This window comes from Bufo gargarizans, chromosome 5 (assembly GCF_014858855.1).
Source record: "Bufo gargarizans isolate SCDJY-AF-19 chromosome 5, ASM1485885v1, whole genome shotgun sequence".
Classification (NCBI taxonomy): domain Eukaryota; kingdom Metazoa; phylum Chordata; class Amphibia; order Anura; family Bufonidae; genus Bufo; species Bufo gargarizans.
In genome coordinates, this window is record NC_058084.1 from 140687566 (window position 1) to 140715196 (window position 27631).

At 43.1% G+C, this 27631-nt stretch overlaps 1 protein-coding gene across 1 annotated transcript in view; it reads left to right on the forward strand.

Moving 5' to 3' along the window:
• Window positions 1-27631, forward strand: part of SMCHD1 (structural maintenance of chromosomes flexible hinge domain containing 1) — a 359476-nt gene that overhangs the window by 162981 nt on the left and 168864 nt on the right. Inside the window, exons 17-19 of the mRNA XM_044293563.1 lie at window positions 11094-11207; window positions 15536-15613; window positions 24255-24374. Coding sequence (XP_044149498.1) covers window positions 11094-11207; window positions 15536-15613; window positions 24255-24374 — 312 coding nt within the window. The remainder of the gene's footprint in view (window positions 1-11093; window positions 11208-15535; window positions 15614-24254; window positions 24375-27631) is intronic.

Below are 27631 nucleotides of genomic sequence, written 5' to 3' on the forward strand. Positions count from 1 at the left end.
AAGATATTTCTCTCACCCAGCATAGGTATATGTAAAATGACACCCCAAATCACATTCTTTAACTTCTCCTGAGTACAGCGATACCAGATGTGTGACACTTTTTTGCAGCCTAGGTGGGCAAAGGGGCACACATTCCAAAGAGCACCTTTCGGATTTCACCGGTCATTTTTTACAGATTTTGATTGCAAACTTCTTCTCACGCATCTGGGCCCCTAAAATTCCAGGGCAGTATAACTACCCCACAAGTGACCCCATTTTGGAAAGAAGACACCCCAAGGTATTTTGTGATGGGCATAGCGAGTTCATGGAAGTTTTTATTTTTTGTCACAAGTTAGTGGAATATGAGACTTTGTAAGAAAAAATAAAATAAAAAAATAGATCATCATTTTCCGCTAACTTGTGACAAAAAATAAAAAGTTCTATGAACTCACTATGCCCATCAGCGAATACCTTAGGGTGTCTTCTTTCCGAAATGGGATCATTTGTGGGGTGTTTGTACTGTCTGGGCATTGTAGAACCTCAGGAAACATGATATGTGCTCAGAAAGTCAGAGCTGCTTCAAAAAGCGGAAATTCACATTTTTGTACCATAGTTTGTAAACGCTATAACTTTTACCTAAACCATTTTTTTTGCCCAAACATTTTTTTTTTTTATCAAAGACATGTAGAACAATAAATTTAGCGGAACATTTATATATGGATGTCGTTTTTTTTTTGCAAAATTTTACAACTGAAAGTGAAAAATGTCATTTTTTTTGCAAAAAAATCGTTAAATTTCGATTAATAACAAAAAAAAGTAAAAATGTCAGCAGCAATGAAATACCACTAAATGAAAGCTCTATTAGTGAGAAGGAAAGCAGGTAAAATTAATTTGGGTGGTAAGTTGCATGACTGAGCAATAAACGGTGAAAGTAGTGTAGTGCAGAAGTGTAAAAAGTGGCCTGGTCATTAAGGGTGTTTCAGCTAGGGGGGTTGAAGTGGTTAATCCACTTGTTCGCGCAGCCGGCATCTCTTCTGTCTTTTTCTTTGAGAAATAGGACCTTTGATGACGTCACTGCGCTAATCACATAGTCATTCACCTGATCCATCACCATGGTTATGGATCATGTGATGAGCGTAGGGACGTCATCAAATGTCCTTTTCCTCACAGATGAAGACAGAAGAGACGCCGGCTGCGCGAACAAGCGGATTAAGGTGAGTTACTATTCAGAATGCTATTATTTTACCTTTTAACCATGTTATAAGGGAAAATAATAATGATCGGGTCCCCATCCCGATCGTCACCTAGCAACCGTGCATGAAAATCGCACTGCATCCGCACTTGCTTGCGGATGCTTGCGATTTTCACACAACCACATTCATTTCTATGGGGCCTGCGTTACTTGAAAAACGCACAAAGAGGTGCATGCTGCGATTTTCATGCATCGCACAAGTGATGCGTAAAAATCACCGCTCATGTGCACAGCCCCATAGAAATGAATGGGTCCGGATTCAGTGCTGATAATAAATATAACATTATTGAACAAATCGATAAAATATTGATGGTTTAAATCAACTGTACATCTCAGTATAGGATGCCGTCATATGCCTTCTCCAGGGGCACGTGATGAAGCTGCTCTCTCCCATGTGTCTCTCTTTGTAGTCCAGTTCCAAGAGACCCCGTGTTCCTGGCTTGGGGCTCATATATTAGCGTTAGAAACAGCTCACCTCCCCCCTCCTCAGGGATGTGACATCATAGTGTGACTGCGACGTATGCCTGCACTCAGGCCAGCCAGTTGGCTCTCTGAGGCTAGAAGCACCACACGCCCAGCCATGTCACAAACACAAGGTGGGGGAGAGCATAGTAACTAGGCTGATAAACTGGGGAAACTCAACAAAAGGCCTCAGATCTATTGATCCCTTAGCCTTTGAAGTCACCAGCCACCTGGAGATATATCCACCCCAGCAGGAACTGGCATTTAGGAGGGGGCTGGTTAGGCCGCATTTAAGTATATATATGTATATAGATACTTGGGGCGCATCTATATACACATATATACTCATTATAAACCTGGGGCATACATGGGCAGTTATAGGCCCACATATATATATATATATATATATATATATATATACAGGTCCTTTTCAAAAAATTAGCATATTGTGATAAAGTTCATTATTTTCTGTAATGTACTGATAAACATTAGACTTTCATATATTTTAGATTCATTACACACCAACTGAAGTAGTTCAAGCCTTTTATTGTTTTAATATTGATGATTTTGGCATACAGCTCATGAAAACCCAAATTTCCTATCTCAAAAAATTAGCATATTTCATCCGACCAATAAAAGAAAAGTGTTTTTAATACAAAAAAAAGTCAACCTTCAAATAATTATGTTCAGTTATGCACTCAATACTTGGTGGTGAATCCTTTTGCAGAAATCACTGCTTCAATGCGGCGTGGCATGGAGGCAATCAGCCTGTGGCACTGCTGAGGTGTTATGGAGGCCCAGGATGCTTCCATAGCGGCCTTAAGCTCATCCAGAGTGTTGGGTCTTGTGTCTCTTAACTTTCTCTTCCCAATATCCCACAGATTCTCTATGGGGTTCAGGTCAGGAGAGTTGGCAGGCCAATTGAGCACAGTAATACCATGGTCAGTAAACCATTTACCAGTGGTTTTGGCACTGTGAGCAGGTGCCAGGTCGTGCTGAAAAATTAAATCTTCATCTCCATAAAGCTTTTCAGCAGATGGAAGCATGAAGTGCTCCAAAATCTCCTGATAGATAGCTGCATTGACCCTGCCCTTGATAAAACACAGTGGACCAACACCAGCAGCTGACATGGCACCCCAGACCATCACTGACTGTGGGGACTTGACACTGGACTTCAGGCATTTTGGCATTTCCCTCTCCCCAGTCTTCCTCCAGACTCTGGCACCTTGATTTCCGAATGACATGCAACAGTCCAGTGCTGCTTCTCTGTAGCCCAGGTCAGGCGCTTCTGCCGCTGTTTCTGGTTCAAAAGTGGCTTGACCTGGGGAATGCGGCACCTGTAGCCCATTTCCTGCACACGCCTGTACACGGTGGCTCTGGATGTTTCTACTCCAGACTCAGTCCACTGCTTCCGCAGGTCCCCCAAGGTCCTTCTCCACAATCTTCCTCAGGGTCCGGTCACCTCTTCTCGTTGTGCAGCGTTTTCTGCCAGACTTTTTCCTTCCCACAGACTTCCCAGTGAGGTGCCTTGATACAGCACTCTGGGAACAGCCTATTCGTTCAGAAATTTCTTTCTGTGTCTTACCCTCTTGCTTGAGGGTGTCAATGATGGCCTTCTGGACAGCAGTCAGGTCGGCAGTCTTACCCATGATTGCGGTTTTGAGTAATGAACCAGGCTGGGAGTTTTTAAAAGCCTCAGGAATCTTTTGCAAGTGTTTAGAGTTAATTAGTTGATTCAGATGATTAGGTTAATAGCGCGTTTAGAGAACCTTTTCATGATATGCTAATTTTTTGAGATAGGAATTTTGGGTTTTCATGAGCTGTATGCCAAAATCATCAATATTAAAACAATAAAAGGCTTGAACTACTTCAGTTGGTGTGTAATGAATCTAAAATATATGAAAGTCTAATGTTTATCAGTACATTACAGAAAATAATGAACTTTATCACAATATGCTAATTTTTTGAGAAGGACCTGTATATACCTGGGGGAGAGCCATGGCAGATACACATATACAGATGTATGCACTGCATACACACATCTCCATATATACATCTACATAAGAGGGAATATATACACAGCCATACAGGGAATATATATCCCTATTGGCAATAAAAGGGGGTCCATATACATACATACACATATCAATAAAGGGGCAGATACAGTACAGACCAAAAGTTTGGACACACCTTCTCATTCTTAGCAGTGGTTTCCTAGCAGATATTCTACCATGAAGGCCTGATTCACACAGTCTCCTCTTAACAGTTGTTCTAGAGATGTGTCTGCTGCTAGAACTCTGTGTGGCATTGACCTGGTCTCTAATCTGAGCTGCTGTTAACCTGCGATTTCATTGGCTGGTGACTCGGATGAACTTATCCTCCGCAGCAGAGGTGACTCTTGGTCTTCCTTTCCTGGGGCGGTCCGCATGTGAGCCAGTTTCTTTGTAGCGCTTGATGGTTTTTGTGACTGCACTTGGGGACACTTTCAAAGTTTTCCCAATTTTTCGGACTGACTGACCTTCATTTCTTAAAGTAATGATGGCCACTCGTTTTTCTTTACTTAGCTGCTTTTTTCTTGCCATAATACAAATTTTAACAGTCTATTTAGTAGGACTATCAGCTGTGTATCCACCTGACTTCTCCACAACGCAACTGATGGTCCCAACCCCATTTATAAGGCAAGAAATCCCACTTATTAAACCTGACAGGGCACACCTGTGAAGTGAAAACCATTTCAGGTGACTACCTCTTGAAGCTCATCAAGAGAATGCCAAGAGTGTGCAAAGCAGTAATCAAAGCAAAAGGTGGCTACTTTGAAGAACCTAGAATATGAGATATTTTCAGTTGTTTGACACTTTTTTGTTATGTAGATTCACACTGAAGGCATCAAAACTATGAATTAACACATGTGGAATTATAATTCCACATGTGTTAATTCATAGTTTTGATGCCTTCAGTGTGAATCTACAATTTTCATAGTCATGAAAATAAAGAAAACTCTTTGAATGAGAAGGTGTGTCCAAACTTCTGGTCTGTACTGTACATATATATATCCATATACATACGCCAACCTAACTTCCCTCTACAATCCACCTGTTGTCGAATTACACGACAATAACTTGAGGGAAGGGTTAGGATGTATTTGCCCCCTTAACCCCACTCTTGGTGATAATTCAGGAAGAACTGGAGTACACTTTGGTTCTTAGGTACATAGACATCACCTATTCCGACCTGCTCTTCACCGTAACCAGCCTCCCCCATCCACAGGATATACCGTCGTCTTCTTCTTTTCGCAGGAACTTTCTGGACGTCTTTTGCTTCCATCTTCCGGTATCAGCCCCTCCTACTGTCGTCTTTTCCTGACTTCCGGAGTGGCTTGACCCTCACAGATCAGACCTTTCTCTTTCAGGGAACCATCTTCCGGTGTTGGCCACCCCCAATGAGTTTGGAGTGTCCACACCCCCACAGTCTCTCGGTATTAATGCCAATCTTCAGTTTTCGTCCACCCCCCAAGGAACCTGGAGCGAGTTCACCCTCACAGTCTCAATTTTACATCAGCACCAACTTTCTTTAAGCAAGACTTTGGTCCGACATCGCTTTTTCAGTCTTGAATGAAGGATGAGTTCGGTTCTCCCATGGACAGATAAGTAGGTCTTTACAAGGCAGGTCCGATTTTTCATTAAGTAAGGTGATGTCATGGTATCTAAATACTACCTGTGGGAAATAACTCTGCCACACTACCCATCCAGTCCTTCCCTTATGAACTTCACCGTGCCTGGGTTCAAGGTGGCAAATGGCGAACAGAGGGGGCCTGTCCCTAGTGTGCCCTACTCTTGTCCCCATTCGCACAAAACACATACACAGTTCCCCCCCCCCCCCCAACCCACTTAAACCCAAGGATATTTGTAAACAATATTCTGAGGTCTCAGGATGGCACATTTTACATCCCAAAACCTCATAGGAAAATTTCCCACTCCATGGGGTCTCAGGATAATTTTAGATTTTTCATCCTGGACTCCCACACAAACTGTCATGTCTCTTGGATTTTTGGCTCCAGGACTTTGGTGAGATTAAGTCCTGAGCCTCCGGCGGTTGAGTTTGTGAAGTTCTGTCTGGTTCTGGTTTGATCGGTCCGCAAGTCTCTTTGCCCTCCAGTACATTAGACACAGTCTCAAGTGGATGATGTTGACCAGAACCAGAAGAAACTGTACTGTAATCGCTCTTCCACCCGAACACAATCAAATCTTTCTCCAGCGCAATGAGAATGTTCCCGCTGGATTGTGGCACAGTTCTCTGTCTCCTGTACAAGGGTCGATAAACTGACAAAATCCAGTGGGATCCTCTGGAGCCTCACAAGAATGTCAGGGCAGATAGCAGTCATCTGGGTATTTTTCCTCTGCTCCGTAGCAAACACCTGGAATAGAAGAAAATACCAGGCGCTCCTGGAGGATTTCCCCTCACGGTGCAGTTAATTGTCCAACCCAGCTCCAATACCTTTGATCCATGAGTAGAGAAAGGTATTGGATTGACCTCCATCTCACAGGACCCCTTGTTATCCCAACACTGGTGTGAGAACACCCTACCGCGTCTCCCCATCCCTCTACACCAACAGATCAGTATGGGTACCTTACTAAGTTAGGATTACTGAGGGGAGCTGTGGATGAAGCACCATCTAATAATTGGTGGCACTGTATCTCTGTCCACTCATGTGTACTCAAGCTTATTTCCCCCTGTCATCCTGTTTTGTGGAGGCCAGCAGAATCCATGGCATAAGTCCTGCCTAGACTCTTTAGCACTCCACAACACAAGAACACAGTCCACACTCCGCTGCCAATCACCCTTAATCGCACTTAATTCTGGTCCGATCAGGTGGCACGCAATACACTAACAATACAGCACTAAATATACAGTACTAAACTACACTACACGTTCCCAAATTCCACCAATAAACTAACTATACAGTTCACACACACAAGTATTAGCAGCCCACCCACCTAGTACTACTTACTGTCCCTATGGGGTACGATGAGGGTTAACGATGGCACTGCAGGGGTGTATGCAGGCCACAGACACAAATACAGTAATTATTAGGGTTGCTGAGTAGATCAGGGAAGGGTTAACAATGGGGGTGATCAGGGCTGTACAGCAATGCAGGGGTTAATACCATGCAAGTGTACAGTGAGGGGGTGTGTGGCAGGGATTATTCAGGGGAGTAGGGGTTTGGATATGCAAGGGTTGTCACCAGGGGTGTAGGGGTTGTGGGTAGGTATGTAGGTGTAAGGGTTAAATCGTTGGTGGGTTAGTGGTAGGGGGTCAGGGATCGTTGGTGGGATAGGGTTGATACTTAAGGTATTCTTGCTCGTTCGTTCGGGATAGTCTCCTTGTGGGGGGCAGGGGGGGGGGGGGGTGGCACGGCACGGCTCTTCTCAGAGCGTCGGCTCTACGCTGCCTGAGTGCAGGGGCCGCCGGATATTTATCTCCGGCGGCCCGCACCGCCCACAAGGTGGCACGCACGCGCCTGCCCATCGGAGACACGTGGGCCGGCGCAGTGATATGATGTCACTGCACCAGCCCGCGCGTCCCCGAACGCGCACATTGGGGCCGCGCCATGTACTAACAGGCGGGAGAAGCCTTTGATCTCCCGCCTGTAGCACTCTGCATTCCGGCCAGCGCAATGGTAATTGCGCTGCCGGAATGCGCATAATAGAAGGAGGGGAGGTTTCTCCCTTCCGTCTATCATGTATAATTATCTCCAGCAGCGCTGGAGATAATTGCAACAAAGGACTCAGATTCTGTTGAATCTGAGTTCTTTGTAGTCCTCACGATGACCGGACCTTCGTCCGGTCATTCTGATGCAATCAACCAGATTGCATCAGTGTGAATGCTTGGGGCACAGTCACACTGATGCACCTGGTTACAGATATTGGGGCCTATGGATATGGGGGCATATATCTCATATTATAAGGGGGCACATATCTTATATTATAAGGGGGCACAGCCCCTACATTATAAGGCGGCACTTCTTCCAGGGACCACATATTTCCCACAGGGGCCACTATGAGCCCCTGTGGACCACCAAAGGCAGATGTGCGCAGATGCTGGGAACATCTGCGCACATCATCCTATAAAGTGACCATTAATGCATGCATATATATCATGCATGCATGCACGTGTTTGCATGCATATATGTATATATATAAATATATATATATATATATATATATATATGCATGTGTCTCAACCCTTCCTCAACACTGCTGCAGGGGTATACTTAGCCCTTCCAGGGTTACTAGGCCTTCTCCAGGGGCACGTGATGAAGCGGCTCTCTCCCATGTGTCTCTCTTTGTAGTCCAGTTCCAAGAGACCCCGTGTTCCTGGCTTGGGGCTCATATATCAGCCTCAGAAACAGCTCACCTCCCCCCTCCTCATGGATGTCACATCATATTGTCACTGCCACGTATGCCTGCACTCAGGCCAGCCAGTTGGCCCCCTGAGGCTAGCAGCACCACACGCCCAGCCATGTCACAAACACAAGGTGGGGAAGATCATAGTAACTTGGCTGATAAGCTGGGGAAACTCAACAAAAGGCCTCAGATCTATTGATCCCTTAGCCTTTGAAGTCACCAGCCACCTGGAGACATATCCACCCCTGCAGGAACTGGCATTTAGGAAGGGGCTGGTTAGGCCGCATTTAAGTATATATATATATATGTATATAGATACTTTGGGCGCATCTATATACAGGGAGTGCAGAATTATTAGGCAAGTTGTATTTTTGAGGATTAATTTTATTATTGAACAACAACCATGTTCGCAATGAACCCAAAAAACTCATTAATATCAAAGCTGAATATTTTTGGAAGTAGTTTTTAGTTTGTTTTTAGTTTTAGCTATTTTAGGGGGATATCTGTGTGTGCAGGTGACTATTACTGTGCATAATTATTAGGCAACTTAACAAAAAACAAATATATACCCATTTCAATTATTTATTTTTACCAGTGAAACCAATATAACATCTCAACATTCACAAATATACATTTCTGAATTTCAAAAACAAAACAAAAACAAATCAGTGACCAATATAGCCACATTTCTTTGCAAGGACACTCAAAAGCCTGCCATCCATGGATTCTGTCAGTGTTTTGATCTGTTCACCATCAACATTGCGTGCAGCAGCAACCACAGCCTCCTAGACACTGTTCAGAGAGGTGTACTGTTTTCCCTCCTTGTAAATCTCACATTTGATGATGGACCACAGGTTCTCAATGGGGTTCAGATCAGGTGAACAAGGAGGCCATGTCATTAGATTTTCTTCTTTTATACCCTTTCTTGCCAGCCACGCTGTGGAGTACTTGGACGCGTGTGATGGAGCATTGTCCTGCATGAAAATCATGTTTTTCTTGAAGGATGCAGACTTCTTCCTGTACCACTGCTTGAAGAAGGTGTCTTCCAGAAACTGGCAGTAGGACTGGGAGTTGAGCTTGACTCCATCCTTAACCCGAAAAGGCCCCACAAGCTCATCTTTGATGATACCAGCCCAAACCAGTACTCCACCTCCACCTTGCTGGCGTCTGAGTCGGACTGGAGCTCTCTGCCCTTTACCAATCCAGCCACGGGCCCATCCATCTGGCCCATCAAGACTCACTCTCATTTCATCAGTCCATAAAACCTTTGAAAAATCAGTCTTGAGATATTTCTTGGCCCAGTCTTGATGTTTCAGCTTATGTGTCTTGTTCAGTGGTGGTCGTCTTTCAGCCTTTCTTACCTTGGCCATGTCTCTGAGTATTGCACACCTTGTGCTTTTGGGCACTCCAGTGATGTTGCAGCTCTGAAATATGGCCAAACTGGTGGCAAGTGGCATCTTGGCAGCTGCACGCTTGACTTTTCTCAGTTCATGGGCAGTTATTTTGCGCCTTGGTTTTTCCACACGCTTCTTGCGTCCCTGTTGACTATTTTGAATGAAACGCTTGATTGTTCGATGATCACGCTTCAGAAGATTTGCAATTTTAAGAGTGCTGCATCCCTCTGCAAGATATCTCACTATTTTTGACTTTTCTGAGCCTGTCAAGTCCTTCTTTTGACCCATTTTGCCAAAGGAAAGGAAGTTGCCTAATAATTATGCACACCTGATATAGGGTGTTGATGTCATTAGACCACACCCCTTTTCATTACAGAGATGCACATCACCTAATATGCTTAATTGGTAGTAGGCTTTCGAGCCTATACAGCTTGGAGTAAGACAACATGCATAAAGAGGATGATGTGGTCAAAATACTCATTTGCCTAATAATTCTGCACTCCCTGTACACATATATACTCATTATAAACCTGGGGCATACATGGGCAGTTATAGGCAGTTATAGGCCTACATATATATATATATGGGGGCCCATATACATACGTACATACATACACATATCAATTAAGGGCCAGATACATATATATATATCCATATATAAATACGCCCACCTGACTTCCCTCTACACATGGTGTGAAAATAAGTATATAATGCTGTATCGGCACAGGTTTTGAAGGATTGAACCTGTCAAACAAATTTAATCAGTTTCTATAAAGATGTAAGTTCAAGACTCAACTGGGGTAAGTAAATTGAAGTCATATAGCTTAACTTGTACAAAGCATTTGATACTGGGCCACATAAAAGGTTAGCAAATAAAATCAGAATGCTTGGACTGGGGCGAAATATGTGTAGGTGGGTAAGTAACTGGCTGAGTGATAAAAAACAAATGGTGGTTATAAATGGTACATACTCAGACTGGGTTACCATCACTAGTGGGGTACCACAGGGGTCAGATTTGGGTCATATTCTATATTATATTTATTAAAGATCTTATAGAGAATTTGCACAGTAAAATATCCATTTTGTGCTGACAATATTAAACTGTTTAAAGTAATTAACAAAGAGGACAGTATACTCTGCCATCTACCTTATGAGGGTTTTTTGCCTTCTTCTGGATCATCTTTGCAGGATAACAGGCTGAACTGGGTGGATGGATGCCTTTTTTTCAGCCTTACAATCCATGTTGCAGTGTTAAATATCAAACCTTTTGTGCATCTTTGTACATGTATATTTTAAACTGACCACTTGAGCTGTTGACTATGTTTGTTGTGCTACAAGATATAGGGGGTATTACCAACATAGACATGTCATACAGGTGCACGTCTCGCCTATGGGACACCATTTTTCCTGGACCTGTTGACATTAACATTTCTAGAAAGGTTTGAACGATACAGACGTCTACAGTAGATGAGTTTTATGCATCTTACAAGTACTTTATTACAAATAAACTTCTGGCTTTAAAAATAGCTAAGGTGCAGTGAAGTAGTTTATTTTTCTTCGACTTAGATATATTTTATTACTTTTGTTCTTGAATGTTTCCAGGAACTTTACGTGTTGAAATTCTGAACAAGAAAGGAGAAGCAATGCAAAAACTTCCTGGTACAAGTCACGCCGCTTCAAAGAAGCTGTTGGTGGAATTGAAAGTTCTGTTGCATTGTAAGTATGTTTAGAAGTTCACATGTCGCAGAGGATGAAGTCTGCATCAAATCCAAATGAAAATCTTAAATGAAATCTTAAATGGATTTTAAAACACAAGTGCAGATTTTAAATTTTTGGTGCGTTTCTGACAAGTATTTTAAAGAACCCTTGTTAAACCAGGCAAACTACCCCTGGTAGGTGTGATCTTGCTGATTAAAATCATACCTTTCTTTTGTCTGTATGTTAAACTGCAGATATATCTTAATTTTTATTCATAAGCAAATGAGCATGTTAGAGCATCGTGGGGTAGAATCCTTGGAGCACTGCTTTTGTAACCTCACTCCGCTCAGCATACTTCCCTTGTCCCCTTGATTGACAGGGCTAGACATCAGCATTCTGAACGGAGAGTTGTGTCCTAGCATGTTTATATCATATACAATACTTACTATAGCCATACCATGTTTAGAATAGTGGTTTTCTATGCTTAGAAAGCTAATGCATGTTACTGATTTATTCACAGGCACTATATATGATTATAAAGTAAGCAGTAATATGTATTAGGTTTCTAAGTATAGAAAACCACTCTTCTCAATATGATAATGCTGTAGCCTGGAGGTAAATGGGCAGCTTTGCATGTACGTAGATGTCCTAGGTTCACATCCCAGGAGAAATTTCTAGATTTTTTTCTTCAGTTATTTTTCTCTCCCCCTTATTTAATATATAATAAAAGGCTATATTACTATATTGATCTATCTACTTAAAAAGCTAATATGTATTACTGGAATTTTTATAATCATATATCATGCCTGTGAATAAACCAGCAATGTGTATTCTCAATATACAGTCAAGTAGAGCTTCAACATGCAACAAGAAGAAATGAGAGCGTGACAAAGCATTTTTTGAGCATTCAATTTAATGAAAACAACGAATAAAGTAGTTTAGGATCACATGCCTTTAAAAGGCCAAATCTGTGCAAAGATGAAGATTCATTGTCATTTTCTGTCAGGTAGTCACACGTTGTGATGGCAAAGGCAAAAAAACTCTCCCTTTTTGAACGTGGTCGGGTTGTTGAACTGCATAAGCAGGGTCTCTCACAGCGCGCCATCGCTGCTGAGGTGGGACGCAGTAAGACAGTCATTTTGAATTTCTTAAATTCTTAAATGATCCTAAGGGTTATGGAACAAAAAAGTCAAATGGTAGACGCAAAAAAAAATTCATCAGCACTGAGCCGGAGGATCCAATTGGCTATCCGTCAAGACACTGGACGATCGACCCAAATTAAGGCCCTTACTGGTGCTGACTGCAGCCCCATAACCATCAGACGGCATCTGAGACTGAAGGGCTTCAAAAACAAAAAAAGTATTCAAAGACCTCGTCTCCTTGAACGCCACAGAACTGCTTGTTTGGACTCTGCAAGAGAGCACCAAACATGGGACATTCAAAGGTGGAAGAAAGTTTTATTCTCTGATGAGAAAAAATGTAACCTTGATGGTCCTGCTGGTTTCCAACATTACTGACATGACAAGCAGATCCCACCTAAGTTGTTTTCTACGCGCCACAGTGGAGGGGGCGCCATAATGGTCTAGGATGCTTTTTCCTTCAGTGGAACAATGGAGCTTTAGGAAGTGCAGGGGCGTCAAACGGCCGCTGGCTATATCCAGATGTTACAGAGAGCATTCCTCATGACTCAGGGCCCTCGTCTGTGTGGTAATGACTCGGTTTTTCAACAGGAAAACGCTACAGTACACAATTCCCGCAGGACAAGGTACTTCTTCCAGGAGAATAACATCACTCTTTTGGCCCATCCTGCGTGTTCCTCTGATCTAAATCCAATTGAAAACCTTTGTGGATGGATGGCAAGGGAAGTTTACAAAAATGGACAACAGTTCCAAACAGTAGATGGCCTTCGTGCGGCCGTCTTCTCCACTTGGAGAAATGTTCCTACTCACCTCATGGAAACGCGTGCATCAAAAACGAATTTTGGAAGTGATAAACATTAACGGCGGAGCTACTCATTACCGAGTTCATGTTTGGAGGTTGGATTTCTGTTTTGGGGGGGGAGGGGGGGGGTGTTAAGTTTTTTTTGGAGGTGTGGTCCTAAACTTTTGATCAGCTGAAAAACAGCCTGTTTCAGTTAATTCGTTGTTTTCATTAAACTGAATGCTCAAAAAATGTTTTTCTCACTCCCATTTCTTATTGTTGCATGTTGAAGCTCTACTTGGAACCTTGTTAAGATCCAGCCATGCTAAATATAATTTTTTGCCATTTTTCAAGTGGTCTTAAACTTTTGATCATGATTGTAGTAAGGCTATAGCCTTTTATTATTGGTTAAATGTGGGAGTAAAATATTAACTTAAAGGGAAACTGTCACCTGGGTTTTGGGTATAGAGCTGAGGACATAGGTTGCTAGATGGCCGCTAGCACATCCGCAATACCCAGTCCCCATAGCTCTGTGTGCTTTTATTGTGTGAAAAAACAACAACGATTTGATACATATGCAAATTAACCTGAGATGAGTCTTGTCCCTGAATTGCTTTTTTTTCCAATTCCACCACATTTTGATTTTTTTTTTTTCCGCTTCCCACTTCATTTTGTACCATAATTAATGGTGGCATTAAAAAGTATAACTTGTCCTGCAAAAAATAAGCTCTCATACAGCTATGTGAACGGAAATACAAAAAAAGTTATGGCTCAAAGAAGATAGGGAAGAAAAATGACAAACACAAAAAACAAAAAAAACTCCAGTAGTGAAAGGGTTAAGCAGCAATCCATATCAGTATGTAATTCAGAGTTAGAAAATGATATGTTAGATACATACATGTGTATACTTACATTGTGGTATAATAAAGGGTGGCCCACCAAAAAGTAGCCCACCTCCAATGTCTCCAAATCAAGCTGCCTAATAGTAAATCTGTCTTATTTGTCCATAGCAACCAATCAGAGCTCAGCTTTCATTTTTTCTGATTTATTATTCAGTTTGATAAAAGCGGCCTATTGTGTCAGAAATATGGTATTCTCCCTGGAACAGGGAATAGTGATTGTGGAAGGCTATGTACAAAGCAGATTGATTAATAAAATACAAGAGACTTTTGCCGACAGGTTCCCAGGAACAAAACCGCCAGCTAAACGTTGTATTTAGAGTCTGGTTTGGAAATGGCATCAAACTGGCTCTGTTGCAAACATGAAGAAACTGAGGCCTCCATCAACCAGGACGGCTGAAGATGTGCATGAAATTCAGCAGCGGGTTGCAAGTGGGCCCCAAAAATTAACTCGAAGACTGTCTCAGCAAGTTGGTGTATCACAAACGTGTCAGCGAGGGCTGAAATCTCTGAACCTGAAACCGTACCTAATAACCTTTGTGCAGGAACTAAAAGAGTCTGACAAACCTAAATGTGTAAATTACTGGACTTGGTTGCTGACTATGATTGCTGACAGACATTTGGACCTTTGCTGTACTTCATGATGGACGAAGTTTGGTTTCAGTTATCAGGTCACGTAAATTCCCAGAATACAAGGTACTGGTCCGCTGAATCGCAATCCACTTGCTCGTTCATTTTATCATACAATCGCTGGAGACGGGCTACATTTTTGTGGGCCACCCTGTATATTAGCATATAGGTTCTGAATAATATAGGTAGGAGGCAGTCTTATTTAGGTCTTGTGTATGTACTGTAACCTTAGGCTGTGTTACGGTATGTTCACATATCAGTATAGTCTAGCAGCAATTGAGGTGTGTATTATGATGATCTGCAGCAGCAAAGTGTTGAAACAAAGTTTTATGCGAATTAACTTCGGATGTTTCCTCTGAAGTCGATTCGCTCATCCCTAATTATGATGTTAGTGGAGCACTTTTTTTGTTGTTCGCCCTGTTGGCTGTTTTGAATTGGTTTTAAGTGTGTGTATGTGTGGGTGGGGTACACACCGAAATACCTTGTCCCAGCCCTGTTCACAATAACCATAAACTGCTGTAATAACAATACATTTTAAGCCACTTTAAAGGTCCATTCACACGTCCTCAAAATGGGTCCGCATCCCTTCTGCAATTTTGCGGAACAGGTACGGACCCATTCATTTTCAATGTGGTCGGAATGTGCTGTCCGGATCCGCACTTCCGTTCCGCAAAAAAATAGAACATGTCCGATTCTTTTTCGCAATAGCGGACAAGAAAAGGCATTTTCTATGAGAGTGCCGGCGATGTACGGTCCGCCAAATGTGGAACGCACATTGCTGGTGTCCGTGTTTTGCGGATCCGCAAAACACATACGGACGTGTGAATGGACCCTAACAGTTAACACTAATCTGAAGCTTTACAATGCTGATATTTTGTTTTTGCACATTTATTGAAGCACCAAGTGGAGATAAAGAAATTATTTCCCATATAAGTCAGCATGGAGGAAAATGGCCGTACTGGTTTAAGAAAATGGGTAAGCTATTGGACAAGAATATCTTTTAGAATTATGTTTTCCATAGATTGAAACTAGTGATGAGCGAAGCGAGCTTCGGTTGCTTCATCCAAAGTCGCTTTGTTCAAAACTTCCGAATAATGCTGTATGGAGATCCGCCCCCATACAGTGATGTGACGAGACCAATCTCGCCACATTGCATTGGAGAAGCCTGGTTGCCTGCCTGCTCTCTTTAGACTATGGTCCTATGTTGAAACGCTTCATTTTCCCCTGCAAAGACATGAAAGCTGGGTCATTTGGTACTTACCCTATTTGAACAGTGATACCCCAGATAGCTATGCCATGGAGCCCATTCGGATAACGAAAGACTATGTGAAAGAATTTTCTTTGTGTATTTGTGTAGTCTGAGTGCCATTCACCTAATAATTTCTCTTTTGTCCTAAGAGATAATTGGAATTACTCCTAATAATATGCACTCAGACCTGAGCTATCTGGGGATATGTTAAATGTCTATGTTTACTGTAATGGTTGTGACATTGTATATTTGAATAGTGATTTCTGTCCTGTTGTCCCCACGTGTACAATGGCGATGTCCCTTTGTCCTGAGAGATAATTGAATTACTCCTCGGTTGTCTCCAGGGCAGAGAGGAGGAAACCAGGATGCATTGTGGGGATGTATTGTGTCTGTGTATCCTGAATTGCTGCTTATCTGTCCTGTGTCACAGTCTTCCATCTGGTCCCCCTAGGGGAGTGTCCACCAGATGGGGACCTGCATAAATACGGACGGGTAGCCCTCAGTAAAGAGAGATTCTGACCACTGCTTGACCCTCCACACGACGCCTTGTCTCGTTCTTGGGAGGATTTATTGTATGCTGTTCCAGTTCGACTGCTAGGAGCGTAAACCTTTCATATGGTTTTTCCTATTCGGCTGTATGCAGCATTCATATGGTTTCCAGTTCGGGAGATTGGTGTCTTTAGTAGCTGCCTTTGCATCTGGAAAGGGAATATCTCTTAATCGGCTTTTACCCCAATTTTTGCCCGGGGTGCCGTTACAAGTATTAAAATGTATGGGCTCCGATGAGCCGAAGTTAGTTATTCATGAAGTTGCACGTGACTTCGTTGAATAACTTCGTTAGTTGATTTTTACAGTGAAAAACCATTTTAAAACTTGAAACCAAATTCAGCTTTGGTTCCGACTGGTAACATCCTAAGCTTACTTTGCTCATCACTAATTGAAACTGTATCTGTCACCAGTCTAAACCCCCTGATCTAGGATCAGCAGATGCTGTTGCACCATCAACACATGTTCTATTATAGCTATATCTATGTAGATTGCAATAGGTTTTGTACTAGCCACTTTTCTAACTTGTATCTTTCAGCCTATTAAACCAAAATCTCACTTTTGCTAGTTTGATTAATTCTACTTTGTCACATTACTCTATTTGTTATGTTACTGCCCTGTATTTACCTCTATAATTATTATTTGCCTTTTTCTTTTATAAACGGGTCATGCATACATAGGTTACTATTAGCAGTACTTTTGTCTTTTTCTTTTATAAACGGGTCATGCATACATAGGTTACTATTAGCAGTACTTATCAGTAGCGTTGAGCGAACTTGTGTTTTAAGTTCTGCGTCCAAAGTTTGGGTTATCGAAGAATCCCGTTATGGATTCAGCTACCACGGACCATAACGGAATTTGGAATCCATAACGGAATTCTTCGATAACTCAAACTTTGGACTCAGAACTTAAAACACAAGTTCGCTCAACACTACTTATCAGTGTTCCTATGAAGAGCTGTTTGAAAAGGCTTTTAGACTGGCCAGACAGCATAATCTGCATGCAAATCACTACTAATTGCAGGGTTGCACCTGTACTTGATGCCCAGCACCTGTACATGCTGTTTTTTCATGCACAAGCACAGACCAGCAAGTACTACTGCAGCCCAGCAAGTAGAAGTGAACTGTATGCAGATCCTGATGCTAGTCCACACCAATTATTATCAGCCTTAGGTTCCTTTCACAAGGGTGAGAAATCCACACGGGTGCAATGCGTGAGGTGAACGCATTGCACCCGTACTGAATCCAGACCCATTCACTTCAATGGGGCTATTCAGATGAGCGGTGATTTTCACATATCACTTGTGCGCTGCATGAAAATCGCAGCATGTTCTATATTCAGCGTTTTTCACGCAATGCAGGCCCCATAGAAATGAATGGGGATGCGTGAAAATCGCAAGCAAGTGCGGATGCAATGCGATTTTCACGCATGGTTGCTAAGGAGACGAGGGATGAGTTACCCGGGACCCCATTTACTATATTGTTTTCCATTATAAAATGCTTAGAATGGAAAATAATAGAATTCTTTAATTCAGAATGCTAAGTAAAAGGTCCATTGTGGGGTTAAAAAATTAAATAAAAAATGTAACTCACCTCATCCACTTAATCGCGCAGCCGGGCCCGTCTTCTTTCTTCTTCTTGCAGGACCTGGCTGAAAAAGGACCTTCAGTGACGTCATCGCGCTCACCACGTGGTGAGAGCGGCGACGTCAGCGCAGGTCCTGCTGAATAAAGATAGAATATTTCTATCTTCATTCAGCAGGACCTGCGCTGACATCACCTTGCTCACCTCGTGGTGATCGTGATTACATCACCAAAGGTCCTTTTGCAGGTCCTGAAAGAAGAAGCAAGAATAGGATGCCGCCTGCGTGATCAATTGGAACAGGTAAGTAAATTATTATTATTTTTTTTAACACCTCAATCTACATTTTAGTAAGCATTTTGTATTCAGAATGCTATTATTTTCCCTTATAACCATGTTATAAGGGAAAATATTAAAATATACAGAACACCTAACCCAAACCCGAACTTCAGTGAAGGTACCACAGTCAGTTTTTTATCACGCATGTGCAAAACGCATTGCACCCTCGCGATAAAAACTGAACATCAGAACGCAATTGCCTACCTACTCGCCCGATTTTCCCTGATCGCAGACGCAGCGCATCCGGACCTAATCAAGGCACGCTCGTCTGCATGGCGCCTTAGTCTCTTAACAAGGAGCTTCAGTTCCACTGATATTTGTATTTGTCATCAATTCTTAAAAGGCTAATCTGAGTCTGCAAACACCTTTCAGATGGCCAGGCAAGATTCAAGTGTTTAAAAAAAAAAAATCTCAGCTGTCGCTGGTGCTCTGGGTCCACTATTGAACTCCTTTCTCCATCTATCTGGCCTCCACTGGAACTGAAGTGTGAGATGGCATCTACATGCACTTCACCTTTGCTGGCCAATCAGTAACCTCAGTGCTGATATGTGTAGGTATGGCATTTAACACTGAGCCTGAAAAGTTACAATTCTGGTGCAGTAGGGACTGGAGGTGGAGGAGAAGGGAACTCTGCACTGGACCTGAAGCACAGGTTTTTATTCTTAACATTTATACCCTGCCTGGCCATCTGAAAAGGGGTTTCTGGTCTTAGAGAAACCCTTTCTTTCCTCATAAATGCATCGTTTGCTCTGTATACTAAGAACTCTTGGTATACATTTAACTCACAACTGTTGGAGTGTAGCCAAGTGTGGCTACATTCCAATTGGTTTTGATTCCTGGAAATCTATGAACACATTGATAACGTGATGTTGCCTCTGTCAATAGGATGTGTTCCTATACAGTCTCACACATACCCCATTCACAAGGGAATTGGTAACCTTTCCAGAAGAAATTACAGTTTAACAACGCAAACGTTGTATTAGAAGAAGCTCCAGAATTATTTCAATGGGAATACAAGTTTTTACTTAAACATAAATTTCAGGAGCTCTGCTAGGGCTTTGAGAAAAAACAGTTCAGTATGAGCGGCGCTCAGGCAGCAGGGTCAGGAGGAGGGAGGGGCTGGTTTAACCTCCTCATATCTCGAGCTGGGTAGCAGCTAGAGATATTGGCCTGGTCTTGTTTTTACACCGAAGCTTTAAAACAGGAAGAATTACAGCAGAATTACTCCTAAATAACATCTATATCTCCCAATGCAGTTACTTACATTGCCGGCTTTCTAGCAAGACCAGGCCCATGTATCTAGTTGCTACCTAAGCTATGAAGAGTTAAGGCAACTCTTTCCCCTTTAGCTGTCTGTGATCTAACCCAGTCTGAAAGAGGAGCGGGGGTCATCAAGAGTTGTACGAACAAATGACCGAGCACTAATCAACCAGCACCCAACATGGCACTCGGCCAAGGCCCATATAATACAAAGAGAGGTGATGGTAGCAAGGCATCTTACCGTAGTAATGTCTTCAATGGAGCTGCGTTCTCTGTTCCAAAACTAAGGGTACTTTTACACTAGCGTTATTCTTTTCTGGTATTGAGATCTGGTCTCAATACCGGAAAAAAACTCATCTGTTTTGTCCTAATGCATTCTGAATGGAAAGTAATCCGTTCAGTATGCATCAGGATGTCTTCCGTTCCGTCCCTTGTATGGTATTTGACCGGACAAAATCCCGGAACACTACCGCACTTGCCGGATCCGGCATTAATTTTTATTGAAATGTATTAATGCCAGATCCTGTACCAAGTGTTCTGGAAATTGCCGGACCTGGTTTTCCGATCGGCGCTTGCGCAGTTCTTTCTAGCTTTGAATTTTTTTTATACTGGATCCATTATTCCGGATGATACTGGAAAGACGGATCCGGTATTTTAATGAATAAGTCTTTCAATGAAGAAGTCTAACGGATCCAGAAAAAAAAGATATTTGTTTGCATACGAATTCCCGGAACGGAACTGCCTGCCGGATTCTAATAACGCTACTGTAAAAGTACCTCTTTCACAGTGGCGTTGCGGGTGACGTGCAGGAAAAGATGTGGGTGCGTTGCGGGAAATTGTGCCATTTTTTCCCCTGCGAGTGCAAAGCATTTTAATGCGTTTTGCATGCACGTGAGAAAAAACTGCATGTTTGGTACCCAGACCCGAACCCGGACATCTTCACATTTTATTATTTTCCCTTATAACATGGTTATAAGGGAAAATAATAGTATTCTTAATACAGAATGCTTAGTAAAATGTCCATTGAGGGGTTAAAAATAAGAAACAAATTTTACTCACCCCATCCACTTGGTCGCTTAGCGGATCTCCTCTTCTTTCTTCAGGACCTGGGTAAAGGACCTTTGATGACGTCACTGCGCTCATCACATGGTCCATCACCATGGTGATGGACCATGTGATGAGCGCAGTGATGTCATCAAAGGTCCTTCACCCAGGCCCTTAAAGAAAGAAGAGGAGATCCGCTACGCATTTTACTAAGCATTATGTATTAAGAATGCTATTGTTTCCCCTTATAACCATGTTATGAGGGAAAATAATAATGATCGGGTCCCCATCCCGATCTTCACCTAGCAACCATGCGTGAAAATCTCACCGCATCCGCACTTGCTTGCGTATGCTTGCGATTTTCACGCAATGAGGCCTGCGTTGCGTAAAAAACCGCACAATATAGAGCATGCTGCGATTTTCACGCAACGCACAAGTGATGCGTGAAAATCACTGCTCGTGTGCACAGCCCCATAGAAATGAATGGGTCCGGATTCAGTGCTGGTGCAATGTGTTCACCTCACTCATTGCACCTGCGCGGAAAACTCGCCCGTGTGAAAGAGGCCTTAGTGTTTTCTACACTTCTAGCCCCTCCTCAAGGTTAATACACATGTTCAGTTACTGTACCTCATACTGCAGAAGTGCTGCCAGGTATAGACATCACTAAGCAGTTACATAAAGTTAAAGGCAAGAACCAATTAAAACCCTCTCTTTACAGGGCTGCAGTACATGATCTGACAGCCTACAGTATAAGAGATAGGGCTGCAGTAAACAAATATTTTAGTAATCAAGTATTCTAACGATTATATTTCTCGATTCATCGAGTAATCTAATAAGAAAAACCTTCTTAAAATAATGTATTACTTTATAAAAATGTCCCCCTTTCCCAGTGCCATCAGTTCAGCAGCCCCTCCATGCCATGTCCCCTAGTGCCCCCATGATGGCACTGCCATCAGCCCCTCAGTCCAGATTGCCAAGATGTCCCCCTTTCCAAGTGCCTCTATGCCATCCACCGTGTCCCCCACTCCCCCAGATCAACCCCCCGAGTGCCTAATCACAGGTGCCCCCATTAACCCCTCCCCCCAATACTTTTATACATGGCAAATCATAGGTTCTCCCATTAACCCCTCTAACGCCAATAACGTTATACATGCCAAATCACAGGTGCCCCCCGCCAATAACTTTATACATTCCAAACCACAGCTGCCCACATTTGCCCATGCCAAATCACAGGTGCCCTCGTTTTCCCCAGCCCATGCCAAATCACAGGTGCCCCCATTTCCCCTTGCCAAATCACAGGTGCCCCCATTTCCACATGCCAAATCACAGGTGCCACCATTTACTGCCCCACCGCCTCTGCTAACTTTATACTTACCTTTCAGTGCAGAGTGCGCCGACACACGGAGTCCGCAGGAGACGCGTCTTCATCCCAGCCAGCATGCACTGGGGACCTAACGTCACACACAGCATCAGCCAGCGTGCTGACGATGTGTGAACGCAAGGTCCTGCAGCGCGGTGCCGACGGGAGGCCATGGAGCGGTGAATGAGAAGCTTAATTTCACTCACGCTCCGTGGTCATGTGATTTAAATGAAAAACTGCATCGAGGATTTTTTTGCCTTGATTACATTGATTAAATCGATGAATCGTTTCAGCCCTAATAAGAGAGAAAAAATATTTAAAAAAATCTATGTGGCATCATGATAATTTTAGTGACCCACATAATAAAATTATCATGTTATTTATACCGCAAATTGAATGCCGTAAAAATAAATCCCACAAAATAATGTTAAAACTGCCAACCTGGCAGACCTTCTAACAGATTAACTGTGGATCTGTGGTTATATTCCCAGTTTCAACCCTTAAACCAGCACTGTAAACAATATAAAAAAAGTTTTAGTTTTGTGCTGGCTTATTACGCAATCAAGGTGTAGTTGCAGGCAGTAATGCTGCCTAATGCATATTATAACGTAACTGAAATTACCGTATTTTTCGCCCCATAAGACGCACTTTTCCCCCCCAAAAAATCGGGGGGAAATGCCCCTGCGTCTTATGGGGCAAATGCTGACAATTTAACATCGCTGGATGCGATGTACAGTGAGCGGGGGCCGGGGGAGGGACTGGGAGGAGGAGCTGGGGGCCGGGAATAGCGGCGGGGCGGTGCAATCAATGTACTATAGCCCCGCCCCGCCGCTCCGGTTAATAATATTAAATGTTTTATTCAATTAAAATATATTAGATATGCCCCCTTACTCCTATATTGCTAATCGTACCTTAAATCCTATTCCTAGATGCTGTAATGCAGGCTGGGCGGGCGGCAGCGTAACTCCTTGATGTCACCTGCCTGCGCCGCCTACTTTATGAATGAAGCAGGCGGCGCAGGCAAGTGACGTCAGCGAGTGACGCGCCGGCCGCCCGGCCTGCATTACAGCACCTAGGAATAGGATTTAAGGTACGATTAGAAATAGAAGCGTGAGGGGGCATATATAATACAATTTAATTGAATAAGACATTTAATATTCGTATACTGGGGGCGGCAGTGGCGGGGGCGGCAGTGGCGGGGGCGGGGGCGGCGGGGGGGGGGCGGGCTTGGATGTTCGAGCTGATCAGTGGATGGCACAGTTAAGGGGGGGGGTCTGTGGATGCCACTGTTATGGGCTGGGGGGCTGTGGATGCCACTGTTATGGGCTGGGGGGCTGTGGATGGCACTGTTATGGGGTGGGGGGGGTCTGTGGATGGCACATATATAACAGTGCCACCCACAGATCCCCCCCTGTAACAGTGCCACCCACAGATCCCCCTGTAACAGTGCCATCCACAGATCCCCCCCGTAACAGTGCCATCCACAGATCCCCCCCCCCTGTAACAGTGCCATCCACAGATCCCCCCTGTAACAGTGTGTCAGTCATCCACAGATCCCCCCCATAACAGTGTCCGTCATCCACAGATCCCCCCCATAACAGTGTCTGTCATCCACAGATCCCCCCATAACAGTGTCCGTCATCCACAGATCCCCCCCATAACAGTGTCCGTCATCCACAGATCCCCCCATAACAGTGTCCGTCATCCACAGATCCCCCCATAACAGTGTCCGTCATCCACAGATCCCCCCATAACAGTGTCCGTCATCCACAGATCCCCCATAACAGTGTCCGTCATCCACAGATCCCCCATAACAGTGTCCGTCATCCACAGATCCCCCCATAACAGTGTCCGTCATCCACAGATCCCCCCATAACAGTGTCCTTCACAGATCCCCAGTAATAGTGCCACCCACAGACCACCATTAGTTCCAAACCCACCAAAAGCACACCTTTTGGTTAAAAATAATTTTTTTCTTATTTTCCTCCCCAAAAACCTAGGTGCGTCTTATGGGCCGGTGCGTCCTATAGGGCGAAAAATACGGTAGATTTTCTTGTGTAACATAATAGTGGATATTTATAAAAAGTGTCTAGAAGAAAAATGTCTTTGTTGCCTATAGCATCGAGGAGCACTGTAAGACAAAAAACTGTGATGGTTGCTGTGGGCAGCAAAGACAGTGCTTTTTTAGAGCAGTTTTCATAAATCTCCCCCAATGGTTCTTCTTTGTCTTTATTTCAGAGAACATTGCGAAGCTTGGTGATTATACACTGAAACTTCAAGTTGTGTTAAATGAAAGTAATGCTGACAAATATGGGGAAAAACCCCTGCCTTCCAAAAACATTTTGTTTAAGATTGTGGGTAAGTGTCTGTGGCTCCTGTGCATCTGTAGCTTTCTGTGTTGGTGTATCCATTCTGATTAAAACAATTGCTAAAGATTGGTCCCACAGTGTGTATTTTTTTTTCTTTCATAAATGTTTTTCTATTTTTATCTAAGGTTCTAAGGCTATGGAAACCACTCACATAGATAAAAATCGATTTTTATGGTAATCCTTTCTTAAATTTAGGTAACCACAAGTTTCAGTCTGAAGTCTCCATTTTCATTAAATTTCAGAGGCCAGGATGCTGCTGTCTTCACTAGCTCTCATATGGATGTAGCCAGTGTTATCTTGAAAGGCTTTAAGCGTTAGTAAAACAAAGTCACATTACAGAATACAAAAAATCGAGTTAGTGACCATCCCAGACGTGCCTGGAGTTAAAGGGGTTGTCCAGGTTCAGATCTGAACCCGGACATACCCATATTTTCACCCATCAGTGTATTTGGTGAAAGATGGAACTGAGCATGTGCAGCCTTCCTAATGAGCCGGTCAAAGAAATAAGAAATTAAGTGGCACGATACAGATACATTTTATTTGATAACCCAGTAGCTATACAAAAATTTTAATTACAGGCAATTGCAAAAGTATTCAGATGCAGGTGCTGGTTTAAAAACTGTAGAATATTTTTCGTGGGACAACCCCCTTAAGTGATTAAGCCCTCATAAATCTACATAGATGGAAAAATAAAAACGTTATAGCTCTTGGAAGGTGATGAAAAAAGGAAGGAAAACGCTTGGTCAGTAAGTCCGAAAACAGGCTGGTCACTAAGGGATTAGTCTACTGCTGATCTGTTCCATTTTTGGCTGGTGGCCGGATAAGTGGGTGGGACTTATTCATTTTGCCCTGCTGCAGCCTTACACATGACAAGTAGGAGGAATGGAGGAAATGCTGAGCTACTTTTTGTCCATGTTCTGTGTTCAGTTTTCCATCAGAGGAGTCCTGACACCTCTCCAGTGCCTGCTTGGATAATAACAATTGTGGAGCATCTTTTTTTATAACTTATGTTGTGTTGTTCCTGTATTATTCCTATTAGAAGAGAATAAAGGTACAAATGGGTATGACCCCTTGGGGGTATGTCCCTGGACAGTCTGACAGTGGCAGCAATAATAGAGAAATGGCACAAACTAAAGTATAAATGTTCCAAAATTTTCATTTTATTCGGAACACATTTTTTTTTCTAAAACAGACATGTTAGGAGTGGTGGCAGGTCCTCATTAAAGGGGTATAACAATTATATTATGTTATCCCCTATCCATAGCTGTAGCGCCCCCATCAATCACAAAAACTGGGGCCCTGTACCACGTGGAGACCCCCGAAATGGAACAGCCTCTACATTAATTTTGTGGGGCTTCTTGAGGTACTTCCTATAACTTAACTTTTAATCAATTTATCATAAAATATATCCAGTAAATCGGGTCCCTACAGGACCAATATAGCCGTAGTACCGCAATTAAATCGGAGAGCTATCACACAAGGACGGCTAGCTATTAGAGAAGACGGGTAGTGCAGACGGAACAGCACGTAAGAGATACCTATGCCTGCCCCTATGCTTACCCTAGAAAAATCTGCTCAGCCCAGAGATACACCTTGATGATAGGAGTACTCTGTCCACGTGCCGCGGCTAACCTCTTATGCAGCTCTGGAAATGTATCTGATACAATATACACAATCCCTTATCTGATACAATATACACAATCCCTTATCTGATACAATATACACAATCCCTTATCTGATACAATATACACAATCCCTTATCTGATACAATATACACAATCCCTTATCTGATACAATATACAAAGTCCCAACGCTTTTCCCCTGTAATAAACAAGGTTCGTCAGGGGACGGGATCAGTCTAATAATGGGATACCAAAGTGTCCAAAAATACAAGAGATAGGTAACATAAACTGGAGCGCCCCAAACCTGCAGTGGTAAAGAGACTGGTTGGTCTCTGTTACAGATAAACAATATGATACTCAATTAATTCAGAAATAATGCAGTTAACTTATCTGATAACGGTAGATGTGAACATCATCCTCTTACAGACCAGCATGCATGCTTAGAGGGCTCCAGGGGGCCAAACATGCAGCTCCATTTGATCAAGGAAATGTACTCGCTTTTAAATGTAGGATCTTGGGCAGACTAACGCCCCATAGGTGGATTCAGACTAACAAACTGCCCATCCAGCTCACGTGATCCTGGTATGTGCAGCTATTGGGTAAGTCATCCCCCTGGCTCCTCCCCAGCTTCTCGCCCCCTACACTCCCAGTGAGTTCACTGGAAGAGCAGAGTAATAAGGGTTTGCTCCACGCCATATCCACGTGGAGCGCATCTGCACATGCGGCAGACTAAACAGTCCATTGAAAAAGTGACGTGCTGGATCGCATATTGCACAATGAGATCCCACAATATCTCGCTAGAGATACAGACATATTGCAAACACATGGTATGCTCACGTGATCGCATCCAAGATGGCCGTGTGTTCCACCCATATTAGGTGTGGAATGCAGGATCCAAAATGACCAGTGAGGACATGGCGTGAGCGGAGGAATATATGAAAATTAACCCCATCAGCACCACATCCCCACACAGAAAGAGACCAATTGTGTGTGTGTGTGGGGGGGGGGTCCTATATCTCTTAATTATACAAACTGTGGTAACATAAAACAAAAGGTTCATAATCCAAAACCCTCAGAATACATAGAGAGGGGACAGCATGCCAAATATGGCTGACTATATGGACCACATCATATCACAGGGCATAAAACTAGTACACATATGCTCTGTAACAGACGCGGATCCACTATTCAGGGGGAGGTGTCACAGTATTTGCTGTGTATTAATGCTGTGTTCACGACATACACGGGGGGAGAAACCATAAACATCCAATACAGTGAAAAAATAGTGAGTGCTCCAATGACAGATGGCCGTTACTACTTTGGAAGATATTGCAAGATGTTTCAAAGAAAAACGCACAGATATCGAGTCATTTATTAGATAATCACATGACACTTCCTGTGTTGATAATTGTTTCCATGTGACATGGGAGGTGGAGCACTAAACGCAGAAAGGAGACTGACCATAGGTATGGGACAACACGGGGATCCAAATAAAGCAGGAAAAAGTGAGTCTCTCATTAAGTCCCCTGGGCGACGGATCGGAATCTGTATATCCATTCTGCTTCTTTTTGGAGGATTCTACGATCTCAGTCACCCTTTCTGGGAGAAGGTCTCACCAGTTCCA